The following is a 16663-nucleotide window of genomic DNA, read 5'->3' as shown; positions in this document are numbered from 1 at the left end:
CATTCACATTTCTAGCACACTGCACATGAGTGCATAGGAATAAAGTTTTCAAATTTTTTTTTTGCATCAGTTCTGCTGGGAGGAAGCCATGTATCTGTTTTTTTACTTACACCTCATAATGAGCTTTCTCGAAGAAGCGTGTGGTTTTTGTCCTTCGCAATGCACTTGCATTTACCATGGCAGAAGTGATGGCACTGGAACAAGGTATGCATTTTATTATTTGTTATACAAGGCAATTTATAAGCAAAAGGACTGAGGACACTGGAAATAACATTCTCTTGTACACTGCAAATTACAGTTTAGCATGGTTACTTAGAAATAATGGCATAATTTACTTTAGTGTTACATGGCTAGCAGTGTTCCTGAATAGGAGCAGATGGTCATTATGCTTTGTTTTAATGGCTTTGTTCTTAACAGCTAGCTACTCTAAATCTTCAGGTTTTGCACAAGGCAATTTTTTTTGCTGCTCCTTGATTTTCCTACTCCTGTAATGTCCTTTCTATTTCTACAAAACTGTTTGTCTACTGTAAAGTGATTCTGGTTTAAATAACTACAGTAGATTCTTCTTTTCTTAATTTGCAGGAAAATCATATAATTTTGGGTAATGAAGAATTAGGTTAATTTGATGATATTGATGTTGTCATGTCAATTTTGTAAGATACTGTTTCACCTATTTATTGTCACAACATGTCTAGTATAAAGCTGCAGGAGGAGAAAGTAAAATGGAAGAAGAATATAGAGGAAAAGGTGGAGAAAAGAATTAAAGACAGGTTTCTTGATGGGACGAGAATCTTTAAACTAATTGTGTGCACACAACATACCCGAAAGGAAGGGAAACATCCTGATTCTTGAAGATGCTGAGAAATCTCATTTCACTGAAATCATGGGAACAGAACATCCTTAGAACCTCTGAAAAGCAGGTTGTTTCTATTAAGACACCAGAAATATGGCTAGAAATCTCTCATTTAGAGAAATATGCAAACATTCTCAATTTTTGGTCTATTCTGAAAGGTAAAGGAAGATACATAAATACTTTGAGTGTTCACCATGCAGAAAAATTAGTATCTAATAATCTTAATTTTAGTAAAATATGTCAGGTAGCTCTCGCTTGAGGTACATACAAGTATTATTCCTTATACAATTTCTTCTACTTTTCAGTTGCCAGTAAAATGATAGAAGATGGTGCTTAAGCGCTTTAGAATAAAACAAATCTTGATTTCATATAGAAGTATCATTGCTATTTATATTCATTTTTCTCTTTAGAAAATCCATGTTTGTCATCTTAAATTTTAAATGTAGACTGTTCTTGATTAGTCACTTTTTATTCTGCTGGTAGTGTTGCAGAAATTAATAGCACTTGCATTTAAATCAGAAATAAGTTTTGTGATAAAGAAATGCAGAACTCTCTTTTTTAATTTTTGTTGTATGATGCTAGGTCTGTGCTCTGTAATGACCCTGACATGTTTGAGATTCCTGTGAATGTTCCTGTGGATACTGTAAAACTTCGAATAGAAAAAACTGTCATACGAAGGATCCCGACTGAAGCCTTTTACTACCTAGTAGATCTCAAGTACCTGTGGGTAACTTACAACTGTGTAGCCAACATCGATATCAGCAGCTTCTACAACTTGAAACAGCTGCATGAGCTACGGCTGGATGGTAATCTGCTCTCAACTTTCCCCTGGGAATCTCTGGCAGAGATGCCCAACCTGCGGACTCTTGACTTACACAACAACAAAGTGACCAGCATTCCAGCCGATGCTGGCAGGTACCTGAGGAACGTCACCTATCTGGACATATCCAGCAACAGGCTAACCACCTTGCCATCAGACCTGATGGACATTTGGCCCCCCTTCTCAGAAGCTGTCCCCCCCAAGAGCACAGACATTCTGCCAACCCAGAGGGTCATTTTGGGTATGTTAAAGAGCTTGTCTTGTTCCTACTTAACGGGTACCTAAATGTTACGTAGCAAGGGGACCCATCTGGGATTCAGGAGGGTTTTAATCCAGGTCATCCTTCTGGTTTGCTCTGCAATTAGTTTATTTTCTGCTGGTGATAGAAGATTTTAAAATAAAGATAGTGTCCACTTGCAGCTGTTTTTTCCAGTGGCTCACAAGCCAAATGAGTAGCTACAGTCAATGCATATTTGAAAGTCTGTCCTGAAATACAGTGCTGCAGAGAGAGGTGGTTTGAGAGGGGACAGCTCTGCTCTTCCCATGACTCGTGTTGGCTTTGCATTGCTTGCTCTAAAGCTGGACTGATTATCCTCAAGTTTTGCCAATTTACCTTGTGAATACAAGAGGAAAAACAGGACTCTAATGCATACAACTTCACAGTATTTTTTGTAGTATTTAAGGTGAGGGTTTAAGAATAGCTTGGCCAGACTGTCATGATTCATAATTTTATTCCATCTCTAGTTTCTAGTAGACCACCATGTCAGTTCTTTTTTTTTGTGACTTTGTGCTCTATTTCTGTTTTTGATTTCTATTTCTATTTTCTCACTTTCTGTTCATTTCATAGCCTTTCAGGTAACCCTTTTCTCTTCAGTTTCAGAGCATGGCTGGATCAGGTCCATCAGTAGCTTTCTTTTCTGTCATGTGTAAGTGCATGTTTTGGCATTTTTGTAGTGTAGTGTAGCAGGCAGAAGGGGGGAAAACCAGCGCCAGGTAACAGCTGGCTCCCCATAAACTAACTGCAGGAGTGCTGTACCCATGGGTGGAGATCTGCCCTGCCCTGTGCTGCCCAGTAGTCCCACCTTCTTGATATGAAGCCACTACTCAGCGTTCATGTGTTCAGCTGCTTTGTTTCACAGCAGAAACTGTAACTCGAAGCTCTTTTTCAGATGAGATTGTATGTAATTAACTTAATAGAGGCTCGTGGGCTGAACGAGTTCCCCACATACATGGAACTGTAGATCTGCAGCACTGAAAGGATCTTGGTTTATGCAGGGTTAAAAAAAAAAAAAGGCTGTAAGGCTGTAAGTCCAGCTCGGTGTTGGTGTCCCTGTCCCCACACTGAAGGCTAGAGGAGGCAATAGCTTCGGAGCTGACTGTGCTAGATCTAATCCTCCTGATGATCTATCTCCTCATGTGGGAGTCCCAGAGGTTATTTGGCTTCCTTTTCTTACATAGCCCTCTCTGCTGCTGCTGCTACTACTAAAAATATGTATATATATAAATAATAAAAAACAAACAAAAATTATATATATATATATATAAACAAACAAACAAAAACAATAAACCACACACTCTCCTCCCCTTGCCTGCCTGCCCTCCCCCTCTGCCCACACATCTGCAGGCTGTTTGTGCACATACTTTGCCAGCTCCCTTTAGTCCTGGCAACCCCTCTGGTACAAGCACTGAGTTTTCCAGAGACTTAGGGTGCAACCTTTGGATCATTTTCATTTATGAACTGTAACTGGGCACAGCTCTGCAGAGAGGAATGCACGCTGGGTACAAACTGAGCCTTGCTGCTCCTTTTTTAATATTACACTCAGAGGGAGGCTCTGTGCAGTCATTATAGATTTGGATCTGAGACTATGGTTTGGTGGGTAGTACTTCCATTGTCCATGTGCTGAGTCAGTCTACCTTAGGCAAGCTGTGGATAACTTGCTGAATTTTCACTTGTTGATGGTGTATAGCCTTCATATGCCTGCTTCTCAGTGCAGACATACAGAGCTTGCTGTATAAGAAACTCTGTAGTGAATAAAAAAAAAAATGTTCCCCTCCTCTGAAGATTAGAAAGTGTAATGCTTTCAATGCTGGTTATTTTGACAAGTTTACTTAGTCTCGACTAGGTGTAAGTTTTATTCTCTATATTAATTATTTATTTATAATTATAAATTATTTATAAGTATTATTATTTATAAGTATTTATTATCTATATTAATAGATAATAGTTTGCAAAGTTGTAGTTATGCCGCTCACACCCATTGCCAGCGGCTCATCCTTAGGTTGCTGTCGATGGACAGTTATAGAGGAGTCAGTTTTTTGGAATGTATGGTTGGAAAAAAAAAACAAGAAAGTTGCCGTAGGAGTTGAGGTGTCTCTGTAATGCTCCAGCCATAGGAGATGTTGGCTTAGAACAACTGGAGCAAGGTGTGACGTGGCTCTGACACCCCTCGTGTCTCCGCGAGGACTGCTGGAGGCTGAGGGAGGAGGGTCATACCCCATAGATGCTCTTTCTCTCCTCTGAAGCGGAGGTAAGGATCACAGAAGCATGCAATTAGGAAGGATTTCAAAAAGGCCTCTGTCCTGCTGGGATGCAGATCCAGGTGAACTGAGCTCTTCCTAACCTTTGGCCAAGTCAGTGCTGTTCTCCAAGCCTGTGGGCAGACCACTCCAGAGCCTTCACTGGTAACCTCATCCAGTGCTTATCTAGCAGTACAGTGAGAAAGTTTCTCTTAATATCCAACCCCAATCTCCCTTACTGCAAACTAAGCTAATTACCTCTTGTCCTACATGAGATGGGCATGCAGAAAAACTAATTGCCTTCTCTTATAGTAACCTTTCAGTTATTTTCCTTTCCCGTTTGCCTTTTCCTTTCTCAGCTAGTCGCACCGTTTCTATCAGCTGTTTCTTATAGACGACTATGAGATTTTTCATTTCCTACCATATTTACTGATTCCCTCTAGACTCTTTTTTAAAAGTTTCTCTGAAAAATGTGATGCCCACAATTGCACACAGTGCTCATTTTGGTGCTCAAGAGTGGTGCTCTGTGGGAGCATTCGGTCTGGCCCATGCACCTACAAGGAATGGTAACTGCAGCCAGAGCACTGCTAGAAGCTGGAACCCAGAGCAAATAAATGCTGCTTTTGTCTAGTCAGGAAAATAACAGTCAGATTCTGCTTAGTGCAAGCAATTATGGCTTGAACTAGCTCCTCTCCTACTTCTGGCAAAACAAGATTGTCACTTGTATTTAATTAACAGCATCAACAACTGCAAAGCCCCCAAACTCATTTGCGCATATGTATTTCCTAACACCAGGAGGCAATTTTATCTGTAATGTCTTGACTGAGCATCAAGAGTCGCATGTAAGAGAAAGTTTATGGTCCCCCGTGTGCACTTTGAGGCCTCTTGGAGAAGCCATGGGCTGCTTTTGCCAGGTGACTGGCAAATTAGCACCTCCTTGTGCCAGTTCATAAACTCTGCACTTCAGGGTGGTTCGATTGTACCATGCTACGTGGCGCCCCTCAATGTGGACACCATGCTATAAGGAAGGGGCTCAGGGAATGATTCCTGGCCCCGTGGCTGGGTGGTTCTCTCTGGCTCTCATCCTTAGGGCCAGCTCTGGTTTTAAAGCTAGTTGGCTCTTCCATGGTTTGTAAGAATTGCCCCTTGGTTTTCTGTGGGCCTGATGGGATGTTTCAGTGTCTCTAAAATGTAAGTGGGTGGTAGTAGTGTATTTTTCTCAACTCAGACAGGCTGAAGTAAAGCAAGAATGGCATTGCAAACCACAGAACAGTGCCCTTTTACTATGACACAGCACCTGTGTTACATGCCTGATGGACTGGCAGGCGCACAGCATAGTTTGAAGGTTCAAAGCCTGCTGGGCTTGCACTGGGAGAACAAGCAGGATGGAGGGAGCCGTTCTTGATGCGGTCTCACCCATGTTCCCTTCAGGCAGCGGTCCCCAGAGCACGCTTGGTTCCTGGCTTTGTCTTGGAGGTCGCCCTTTGGAACAGTTCAAAACAAAGCTGTGGAATGAGCTGACAATAAACAGTGGAAATGATCAAGGGACCCGGGTGTGAGTTCATCTGGCCCTCTCTTGGTTAGCACTGGAGCTATAACCTAATTCTTTGATCCAAATCACAGCTAAGTTTCAGCATTGGCCGCTGTACAGAGATTGATGTTTCTGGCGTGAATGACGGTAGCAGCGTTTTCCATATGGAAAATTACATCTAGTGAGTCACTGAGAGGAACGGAGGGGTCCAGGATTTGACAGAGTGCCATTTAGATGAAATCTTGCCTCTGTTACGTGTAGAGGTGCCAAAAATTGGAAACTCAGCAGGTCCATCAGGATCCCACTGGTTATGCTGGGCTATGGGGTAGATGCCACTCTTCCCAAAATTACTCCCTAGCAATTACAGTGTGTTGGAAGCACTGGGACACAGTGAGAGAAGTGGGATTTACTGTTTAGAACCATGGATCAGAAATTCTGTAGCTTCAGCTAGAGGATAGCCTTGGGTAGGTTGGCCCAAGCTGTGGTGAATATTTCCATTGGCCAAAAACGTGGATATTTCATGTACTCCCATTTTGCAGCAACTGAAACACAGTATATAGTATGAGCTATGGTCTGAGACTGGTTACTGATTTACAAAGGAAATTTTGCTCATAGCTATTTCAAACACTAAAGTCCATATTGACACAGCGTGGGGGAATCCTGCTTACTGAGAAGACTGCAAAAATATGCATGCAGTCACACATATGTATACGTATTTGCCCCTGTACAAGCAACCATACATATAAATCTGTGAGCAAATTTAAAGTATGCTAAACCTAGATTAAAGGAAGTTGTTTTTGTTTTTTTTTTTTAATAGAACAATTTATAATCCTTATTTGATGTTAACATACATTGTGTTGGTATATTGCAATGCATAAATATTTATCAACATTTGCTTTGCCTTGGTTAATATTTCTTACTCAGGTCAATAAGTTGCCTTAATATTTCTGCAAAAGAAGCCAGAATTTATAAATACTTGGTGTTCTAACAGATACATATGCCGTTGGGGACTTATATTTATTTTTATATTCTCTTCTTAGTATCCCCTCAGGAAAATAATTTCCTATTTCATTGCTTTATTAGAGCTCCGCATTTTTTTTCCAGTTTCTTCAACTTCTACCTTTTTGTAACCTTTTCTTTATTCTTTCATGTGTTCTTTCTCACTTCTACCACCTTGTAAACACAAGCTGTGAAATTGCAGAAGTTTACATTCCCATTTGTTTTCCCTTCAATAGCTAACTGAAGTGTAATCAAAATCAGTGTTTTATCCTTGCTTCCAAGTCAATTGTGCTTTCATCTTTTTATTTTTGGAATTTACACAATTCGATGACTTACAATGGCTGTGTATGTTTTACAGCAGATAATGTGTATACTGCCAGGTATTGGCAAGACTCAAATAAATAGAAGGAATGAGCCATGGAGGCAAGGAAGGAACTCCTGTGGCTGTATGTATTATATGTATTTATATATGTCCTGCTTCTTCAGCCAGTTCCACTGGGCAACATGATGGATGGGGAGATGAGACAACTAGCTGAAACAGCTCTTTCCTTTGCGCTGAAACACAAAAGTAGTGTCTCTTCTGGGATGACAGCTTTCTTCGTCCACTGAAACCAGGCTTTCAGAATGATCTGAGATGATCAAACCTGTGTCCTAGACTAAATGCCCACCTATTCTAATGGCTTTGCTTTGCCATTCCTTTTATTTTGCCTGTTTCTGTTACTCTGTTTAGATTGCAGAGGCTTTGGTTCTCCTCTTAGACACTGGGAGAACATGAAAGCCATGTATTTATAGCTTTGAAAGATCTTTCAGCACTGCATTAGTATTAGAAGCAATAATAATAATAATAAAATTCTTTCCTGTAGCAAAGCATGCAGGAGACAGAAAGGTAGCAGAAATATTTTTAGTATCGTCCACTGTAAGGGAAAGTCTGCTGCCTTGCATGTGAGATGCGATCCCTACCAGCGCTGCAGATCAGTCCTGATTAATGCCGTGGACCCACAGTTTCCTGCCCTTCCATCCACTTTTAGCCCAGCAGCCCCGTGCTTCTGTCCTTTCCAGGCAGTACCGAGGATGTACAGGAGAGTTCCCATGCTTTTCCCCAGTATTTGTTACAGGGGACTCTCAGCTGAGTCCTTGTTTCTGGGGGACCTTGTCTCCCTTCTTATACCTTAAGGGGAATTTCATTTTCAAATGCACTTATGGTCTCTCCTTCTTAACATGGTGATGAAAATTGGCCCCTTATAAGCAAGTGAGAATGAAAAAATGTTATCTCTAGCTTACAAACTAAAGCTCCCATAACTTAAAAGATGAGCACAAATAGCGACATACATATGCTTGATTGGAAATAATTGATGTGCGTAGACGTATGGAAGACATTCAGGTGATATCTCTTTTGCTTGTGAATGTTTGACATTCACAGGAAATCAGTTGTATATTTTGGAGATTATTCTTTTGTTTTTTAAAGAAAAGTGATTGCTGATACAGTTTCCTTGATTTCTCCTTCTCCTTTCCTGAAGGCAGTAGGTGGTGAATAGATGTAAAATCTCTTGTGTCTGGAAGGGGTGAAATTGGATTGTGATGTCAAAGTCATGGAATCCCTTCAGGTCAGGTCTTGTTTTAAAGAGTGGGGATTAATTGGGGTTTACCACTGTTTTAACCAATCACTTCCATGATGCTCAAAATAAACTAATCTCGGTCAGGTGATAGAAGGAACTGCTAGTTAATTATTCATGTACTCTTTCATCAGTAGGTTTCTTCCAAAATGAAAAGCAGAATTTTCCCATTAGCTGAATTGATAATTCCTAGAAATACTCTGAACAATAATGGCAAGTGTTTCAGTTTTTTCTTTCAATTTTAAATTAATTACTGTGACTTGTCTGTTACACTAATCAGTAAATTCAGTAGCAAAAGATTCTTGCATACCATCCCTCATTTTAGTCTGTAAGTTCTGCTTATTGTTAATGCTAGAATAAAATGAAAAAGTTATGCCCAAAAATAGAAATCAAATGAGAAAATATTTGAACTCCTGAGTGATATGCTAGGTGGTGTTCTACCTGGTAAAGTGGGTGTTGCTCTCTTGAGATCAACATAGCCAAGTAATGGACACCAGCTGAGGTTTTGGACATATTTCTCAGAAATACCTGCCCTGTTTTGCCATGATAACTTCATCAAGAGGGGAAGCCTCCTGTTCAAAGATGTTGGAACCCAGAAGCAAATGTTATAGCCTATAACAGAAGAGAGGGATTGTTCTTGTATGCCATCATGAAAATGTTATAGCTGCCAACTTTTTCCAGGGTCCTTCCTGTTTTCCTCTGTTCTCCTATTTTTTTTTGAATGTATTTCAGAGACTGTCCTAAACTAAAACCAGATTTCTAAGAATATTGGTATGCTTCAGAGTCAGATAAGAATGTTATTGGCCTAAAGCTTTTTCTCCTTAGCCCATATCCTTTTTTTCAAAGGGCAAATATATTTGCGTAAGCTCTAAACCCTTAAATCGTCATGTTCTCTGCAAGCATGGAAGAAAGGGCCTGAGAAGATCAAACTCTAAGAGCCCAAAGAGACATTAAGAGCAGAGGGAAGTGACAAGGTGCAACAGCCTGAGAAGCTCTCTCTTCAGAAGCTGCAGGCAGGTGAAAATGTATCATCAGTCTTAAGACATCTTTTCAAAGTGCTTTTTTTCCTATAAAAATAGGGAAGTTAAGCAAAGGTAATGCCATCTTATTACTATGCTCCTGTAAATTTATGTGAAGAAAAGGTTTAACTTAATAAACATCTATAATCTTTTTCACATCTGCAAAAAGTGCCCCACTAGCTAACAAAAAAAAAAAAAAAGAAAAATTGAAAAAGATTGACTCAGAACAGGCCCATGTCTCTGCTTGATTATACTTGGTGATAGTCATGTGTCATACTGTAATCACGATATTCAGATATTGCCTAACAACATTTTTTTTCCACTCCCTTTCTTCCTTCAGGTTTGCAGGACAACCCATGGTTTTGTGACTGTCGCATTTCAAAGCTAATTGAATTTTCCAAAATTGTGGACACCTCAATTGTCCTTCTTGATCCACTGGTTTCGTGTAGCGGACCTGAGAACCTGGCAGGGATCTTGTTCCAGAGAGCAGAGTTAGAGCAGTGTCTTAAGCCATCCGTGATGACATCGGCAACAAAAATCACCTCCCCGCTGGGAAGCAATGTTCTGCTACGCTGTGATGCAACCGGGTACCCAACGCCACAGCTTACGTGGACTAGGTCAGACAATATACCAGTGAACTATACAGGTATAATAGCTCTTTTATAGGAATAGCCATTTTATAGGAAATGGGAGAGCCTGAAATTATTGGGTTCCTTGTGCTTTGAGATCATTATTCTAAGTGACAGTGGACCAGGTATTGCACCATACTATTCTTTGTCTAGGTCCAACAGACTGTTCTGATTCTGGTTGTGGTCTGTAATAAGAACAATTTGTGTGGGGAAGAAATGGATGAAGGGGGGGAGAATAAGGGAAAATAGAGGTTGGGGTAGCTGGGTACCAATTCAGAAGCTGGAAAGCAGAAAGGAACATTCATTACTGAAATATTCTTTTTCGTTCAAAATTTTCATGATAACAAAAAAGCTAGTGAGGCTGTAACTGAGCCACTTAAAACACAGCACTATAAATGTGGGATTTCCCATAAACATGTTTTCTACGTTATTTGCAAATATTTATTGCTTATTTGCAGTGCCTACCTGGAATGCTAATGAGGCTGTGATTGTCTAATACCATTCTTGCTGTGATGTACTGTGATGGATATATATGCAGTAACAAACAGAAAAGTTTCTTGTTATGTCAAAGTAGTTAGCAGTTATCTTAACTCTTAGTTCTGAAGAGGGTAGTAGTCCAAAGTTTTGAATTATCTTATGACAGAGGTAACTTCCCAAAATTTTTTAAACAGCTAGTGTGCTCAGTGTTACTTGTATTTACTCAGTGAGACTTGTATTTCATAGTTAATTGGCTTTGTCATTTTGATTTCTCCTTACTTGTTTTTCTTTTATTTAATAAAACTGCTAACTCTCTTGTAATTCCTCCTGACATTCTATTCCATTCTGACCTAAACTGAGCACTTTTCTGCAAGAATATAATATGGCAAGGAGTTCCATAGTTAGTGTAAATTTGTTGATTTTTTTTTAAATGTTTAATACATATGATTCCTTCTGGTAGAAATAATTCATAGGGAAAAAAAAAAAACAGTCGAAAAATGTTTACTTTTTTCTTTATCTCTCTTTTTATAATGTTTTACTCTGTTTTCCTACAGTAATTCAAGAAACACCTGGAGAGGGTGTCAGATGGTCCATAATAAGCTTGACAGGGATTTCATACAAGGATGCAGGGGAATACAGATGTAAGGCGAAGAACTTGGCAGGAATGTCAGAAGCTGCCGTTACTGTCACAGTAGTTGGTGTAGTTACCACAACTGTGTCGCCACAGAAGTATGGAAGGAAGCAGGAGGCAGAGAGACAGAATGCCACAGTGGGGGAATCCAAGAAGGGACCTGAGAGAACCACCACACCTCTTCTCACCCTGTCAACCACCACAGCACCGGTTACCACTGAAAGATCAACGAGTGCCAGGGTTACTGACAAGAAGCAATCCAGGCCCATGGTTGATGGAAAGAAAATTTCAAAGGCAGTGACAAATGGAAGCAAAAAGCAGCCTGGGGAGATGAGCAAGAAAGGTGAGGAGACAAAGCAGATCGAGGAGGCAAGTGAAAAAGGTGAAGAGACTTCACTGAAGGCAGCAGCAATGGCTGAGCAAAATGTTACTGTGAAGAGCCTAAGAGTGATCAGTGAAACAGACGAAAGAGTGACCCTAACTTGGAAAACTGTCAATGCCTCAAGCAACTCCGCAGTGACTGTGTTGTATTCAAAGTATGGAGATAAAGACATGTTGCCTCTGAGCACGGATCCTAGTAAAAACAAAGTCACAATTGAAGGTTTGCAACCTAGTACTCAGTATATGGCATGTGTCTCACCCAAAGGAGTGCCGCCTACAAAAGAGCAGTGCATTATTTTCACTACTGATAGGTTAAATGATGAAAGCACATCTCAGTTTCCTATTTTGATATTGGCCAGCAGTGCAGCATGCGTGGTTGTTTTACCTTTGATAATTTTCTTATTATACAAAGTTTTAAAATTCCATGTGAAACCCAAAACTGCTAAGGAAGCTGACCTTGCAAAGGAGACCTATGTAAAGTTTGAAACACTCTCTCTCAAGCCTCGAGCAGTGAATGCAGGAGGAGAGCTCTGGGCACGAAGGTACACAGATGAATCAGAAAGACTTCTCCTCTGTTCTAGGTCAAGTATGGATTCTCAAATGACTTTCAAAAGTGAAGGCTCTAGATCTGAGTACCTCTGTTGAACATGGGTGAGGATGGAGGAGATGAAATATGCAACAGGTAAAATTAGTCCGAAGTGATGATGCTGCATCTGGAAGCAGGTTGGTGCCAGGTGGTGGTCAGAACATATCATCTGATATCACGAACTCTCCTGGATGGGTAGAGAGGTGGGTAGGAGGGGGAACAGAAGGAAAATGTTGCCTAATGATTTTTCTTTTTTGTTTGTGACTTTGGATGTGGAGGAATGACATTCTTTGAAAGATGAATACAGCATGAAATGTTTACTTGGTTAAAGATATTCTATTTCATCGTTTCATTAAAACATTGTTCTGTTTTCTCTCATTTCGCTGTATGATGTGCTCATTTGAATCAAATGTTAATCATGACTTTCATAAAAACTATGCATTTTGAAATAATAGGAAAACAGCTCAAAATACTTTGATTGAGGTTGAAGCTTTGTTTAAAAATGTCATACAGCTCTGTGCAGTATATTGAATTGGAAGTGATTTTGGGCCAATCGACTGAAACTAGGTAGCCGCAGTTTATGAACTCTTGAGAGTTTTGATACATACATCATATCATCATTTTGGAGATGCTGTGGTGAAGGAGCTTCTTTAGTATTCCGAAGCTCAGGTAAGCTATCACTATGAGTGACTCTAGGAGAGATAATAGATATTGTGTGAAATTCCAGTAAATGATCTTGTTGCAAAATCCCAGCCTTAGAATTTAATTGTATGCATATAGCTATATACAGCAATTTCAGAAATTTCTGTTGAGAGAATTTTGTGACATTGTGTAATACAAGGCAGATTGTTACATGGCTGTATGTTATGTAGATATTACACAGTATTACATACTACACTGTAGCATTATAGTGTACTTTGAGATAGAGTAGGATGACGTCTTGTCCTCAGGTCATGTTGAATATGTAGCAAAGTTTAACAAGCATAATGAAAGTTAATTATGAGCATGCTTCCCAATCTTTAGAAAATCCAGTGTTAATATTGATGATAATAATGAATACAGAATTGCCTGTTACTGACAATAATGAACTGCCTATTCTGAGGCTGCTTTTTCAATGCCTGAAGTAAATAACAGGGCTTTGTTATTTTAGGTTTGAGTATTATGGTTAGAAGTATGTGTGAACCGGGAACCACAGTATTTCCTAAAAACGAAAACTGTACTCTTTTCTTGGATCTTTTTATACCTAGAAGAACTGTTTATTTTGCTTGGAAATTGGGCATTCCCTCTTTCCAGAGGGAGAAATATTGCTTCAAAGCTGAAAACCAAAGCTTAGTTAGTTAACTTCAAAATATCATTTGTTGGTATCATTGAATATCATTTGTTGGTATCATTGACGTAGGATTAAATTTTGCCTGTTGGCATATTGGGGAGCATGACTTGTAAGGCATAGTTTCATGAGGGAAAACAATTTTCCATAAACCCATGGCAGAAAATAAACACACTCAAAAATCTCCATAACATCTACATGTTTGTACTCAGTAGTCGAGGATAATAGAATGAGTATCTGAGACCATGGGAGCTATGCAAAGGAAGCAGGTGTGGTATTTGAGAGTACAAAATTAATTTGTGTGTGCTTTTAGGATTAACCTAGATGTTTCATTCTGTGTTATTAGTATGTGTGTTTAAAAAGTAATCTATCTATCTTTTTTTTTATTTTTTTTCCTGGATAATTTTGATTGCAGTGAAAACGTTTTTAGTTTTCTGAGTGAAGTATTTTGACGTTGGCACTTTTCTTGAAATTTGGGATTTTTTTTAAGGGAAAATAGATTCTTCTTGTGTCAAAAACATAGTTTAGTTTATCACAAACAGTTTTTCAGACAAATTTTAAACAGGAGATCTGATGTGTTAACCTGAAGTGTTACACTATTTGCCTTCTATTCTCCATATGGATAGTATAGTCAGTAGTTGCTGCTGAAGGTGTTCCCAATTAAAAACACTGTGTTTGTCATAAATAGGATCGATTATATTTACTTTTTAAATTTCCGGAGAATATTTGATTTCAGGTTTCAAAACTTTGCAAGAAACTTGAATCTAATTCTGGAGTTCAAAAATGCCATCACCTGGTTTTTAGATGGTGTATCAATATATCAGACTGAGGCAGTGCAAAGCTCATTTGCGAGAGCTCATTTGCAAATGTGAAACCTGTTGGTTTGACTAATCCTTGTGGAATTAATATGTCCTAAAGTTAGGAGTGGATCTCCGTGACCACGTGTGCTATCAGTACATCAAAGATGGAATATATCATAAAAGGCACGTTCTTTCAATAGAACACCATATACATTATTTTTTCCACAGTTCTTGAGACAATGGAGTTATATAACCTGGACATGCTTCTGTACCTCATGTCAAAACAGCACTTCAGCTGGGGAATTTTGATAAAAATTGAGTACTTAATAAAGATACACACCCTACGTCACCCAGAATTGGTGTAATTGAAGAGCTGAAGAAATACTTCTGGTAACATGCAAATGTTTATATTATAAATTCTTAAGATTCATAGAACCATTATGAGATAGGTTTTTGTTACCCATAATCAATTTGTGTAATGTCTTTTGAAATGCGATACTGAATGATTCATCATGATGAACAGCTGAGGATCATAATCTATGCTTGGCTGGTAGGAATCATTGGAGAGGCATTGACCAATGTTTATGTATCGCCTTTCATATATTTTTGCACTTTATTAGCTCAGTTCATTCTGTGTTTCACTAAAAAGGCTAGATCTCTTTTTTATATGTTACCCACAATGGGTGTGTCAAAATTGGATGGTTAATGAAATAACTGAGCTGAATTCTGAATAGACCCAATTTTTACTGAAAACTTCAGTGGGTCTCAGCACTTAGAGTTGACCACAATCCTGTCTTCAAGGCACACTTACTAAGCCAAACTTTAGGTGCATCTCTTTTAGTCCTTGCTGTTGCTTGCAGTCGACTCTGTATTTGTATTCCTTGCACTATTGTAAGATTCTCATGTTTTTCTTGGGTGGGAGATTAGGAAAGAAAACTCTTTCATGTGTACTCTGAAAATGTAATAGCAAAACAATTCAGACTTGGCCTGTTTATAATAGATGAAACAGAGGACATTTTAAACTCATTACCTTTTCAAAGAAGTAATTAAAAAGGTAGTTGTTTTGATGTGAAAATAAAGCATCGCTTTTGTATATGACCGTGTACTTGCCTGACACTTCCTTCTTCATTTATAGCTTTAGACTGTATGCTATGAGTGTAGCTGTTGAGGATAAGAGGAAGTAAGAGAAGAAATGAGAGAAAATACAAAAAGAAGACTGAGAAACCTGGAGGTGTAATACACTAAGGAATGCTGGTACCATGTCTTACAAACTCTTTTGCTTGCAGTTCTGCTACGTACACAACAAGGGTGTGGGGGTATCTGCAGACAGGTAACGATAAAAATATGGTGAGGATTCTGCCTGCATATTATGAGTGGAGCTCCATATACACACACAATTTTGACGAGGTGGGGACAGCTATAAAATTGGAGTATGCAACAAGGACACTGGGGAATTTAAAGAATTTACTTGAAGCTGGTATTAAAGCCTGTGTCCCAGTGAAAGTTGAGAGAGCTTTTTGAAGAGCATTGCCTATCAAGTGAAAAGGGGAGAGTAATTTATGCTTTCCTCCCCCCTGTCCTCCCCCCCCAACAAAGAGGGGTATGCATCAGTAGCAATTCTGGCTGGGGTACGAATCCTAGATGTAATGCACCACAATAGTCCATTGTGATCTATGATTTTCTTTTAAAATCCAACCCATTTGTTAGACTTGTGGCTAGAAGGTAGACCAATTTGAATTTCCTCCATGGGCACAGATGAAATGTCAAAACAAACCCTTTTTAGTTATCTAATTGGTTGTGGACTGCTGACGTGGATACCTTCTCTCACAGAATGCATTGTGCTGTTTTAGGTGTTCGAGGCAGCTGCAGAAGCTCCAGGCTAGCACTGTCACTTTCTTTTGCTGAAAAGTAAAGTTTTCAATAGAATAAATGTTTTCAATTTTCTCTTTAAATCACTGAAAAAAAAAAACCTTTGAATTTCAGAAGATCAGAATTTGTGTCAGAATGGAGGCATGATTAATGTCTCATTTTTATAGACTATTTTTTACACCTCTCAAAGGCTCCCTTGCTAAACAGTGGCAAATCCAAGCTGAAATATTAGACTGAAACAGTGAATGGCAAAGAGAGAAGCCTCTCTAGAATGCTGTGTACTTTTCTTATCAACATTCAGTATGAGATTTTTTTCAATCGGTAATGCAGAAAGAAACTATGAACAAAAAGATATTGTCTTTCCCAAGACCTCAAAAAAAAAAAGATATATTTTTTAATGAAATAACATCCCAATCTTGTGTTTAGAAAAGAATGTGAAATTGCTCCAACTATTGCAGGAAGTTTAGTAGCACTTGTCAGGTATGTATGTTTAATATATTTGGTCTAACTTAGTCTGGTGTTTTTGAAATACACTTGATTGACTTAAGAGTGTTATGGAAGGAGCTGGCTGAACAAACAACTGTAACCTCTCATAACAGTGGAATACCAGT

At 39.0% G+C, this 16663-nt stretch overlaps 1 protein-coding gene across 1 annotated transcript; it reads left to right on the top strand.

The window, feature by feature from the left end:
* The first annotated feature begins 88 nt into the window (after positions 1 to 88).
* On the top strand, positions 89 to 12319 carry LRIT3 (leucine rich repeat, Ig-like and transmembrane domains 3). Its single transcript, XM_035543639.1, has 4 exons — positions 89 to 204; positions 1436 to 1914; positions 9693 to 9998; positions 11013 to 12319. Exons 1-4 carry the CDS (start codon positions 89 to 91, stop codon positions 12113 to 12115), a joined length of 2004 nt encoding a protein of 667 aa, XP_035399532.1. The 3' UTR covers positions 12116 to 12319.
* Positions 12320 to 16663: the final 4344 nt, after the last annotated feature.

This window comes from Cygnus atratus, chromosome 4, assembly GCF_013377495.2.
Source record: "Cygnus atratus isolate AKBS03 ecotype Queensland, Australia chromosome 4, CAtr_DNAZoo_HiC_assembly, whole genome shotgun sequence".
Classification (NCBI taxonomy): domain Eukaryota; kingdom Metazoa; phylum Chordata; class Aves; order Anseriformes; family Anatidae; genus Cygnus; species Cygnus atratus.
The sequence above is the reverse complement of the archived record's forward strand: the minus strand, read 5'-3'. Positions and strand labels throughout refer to the sequence as shown.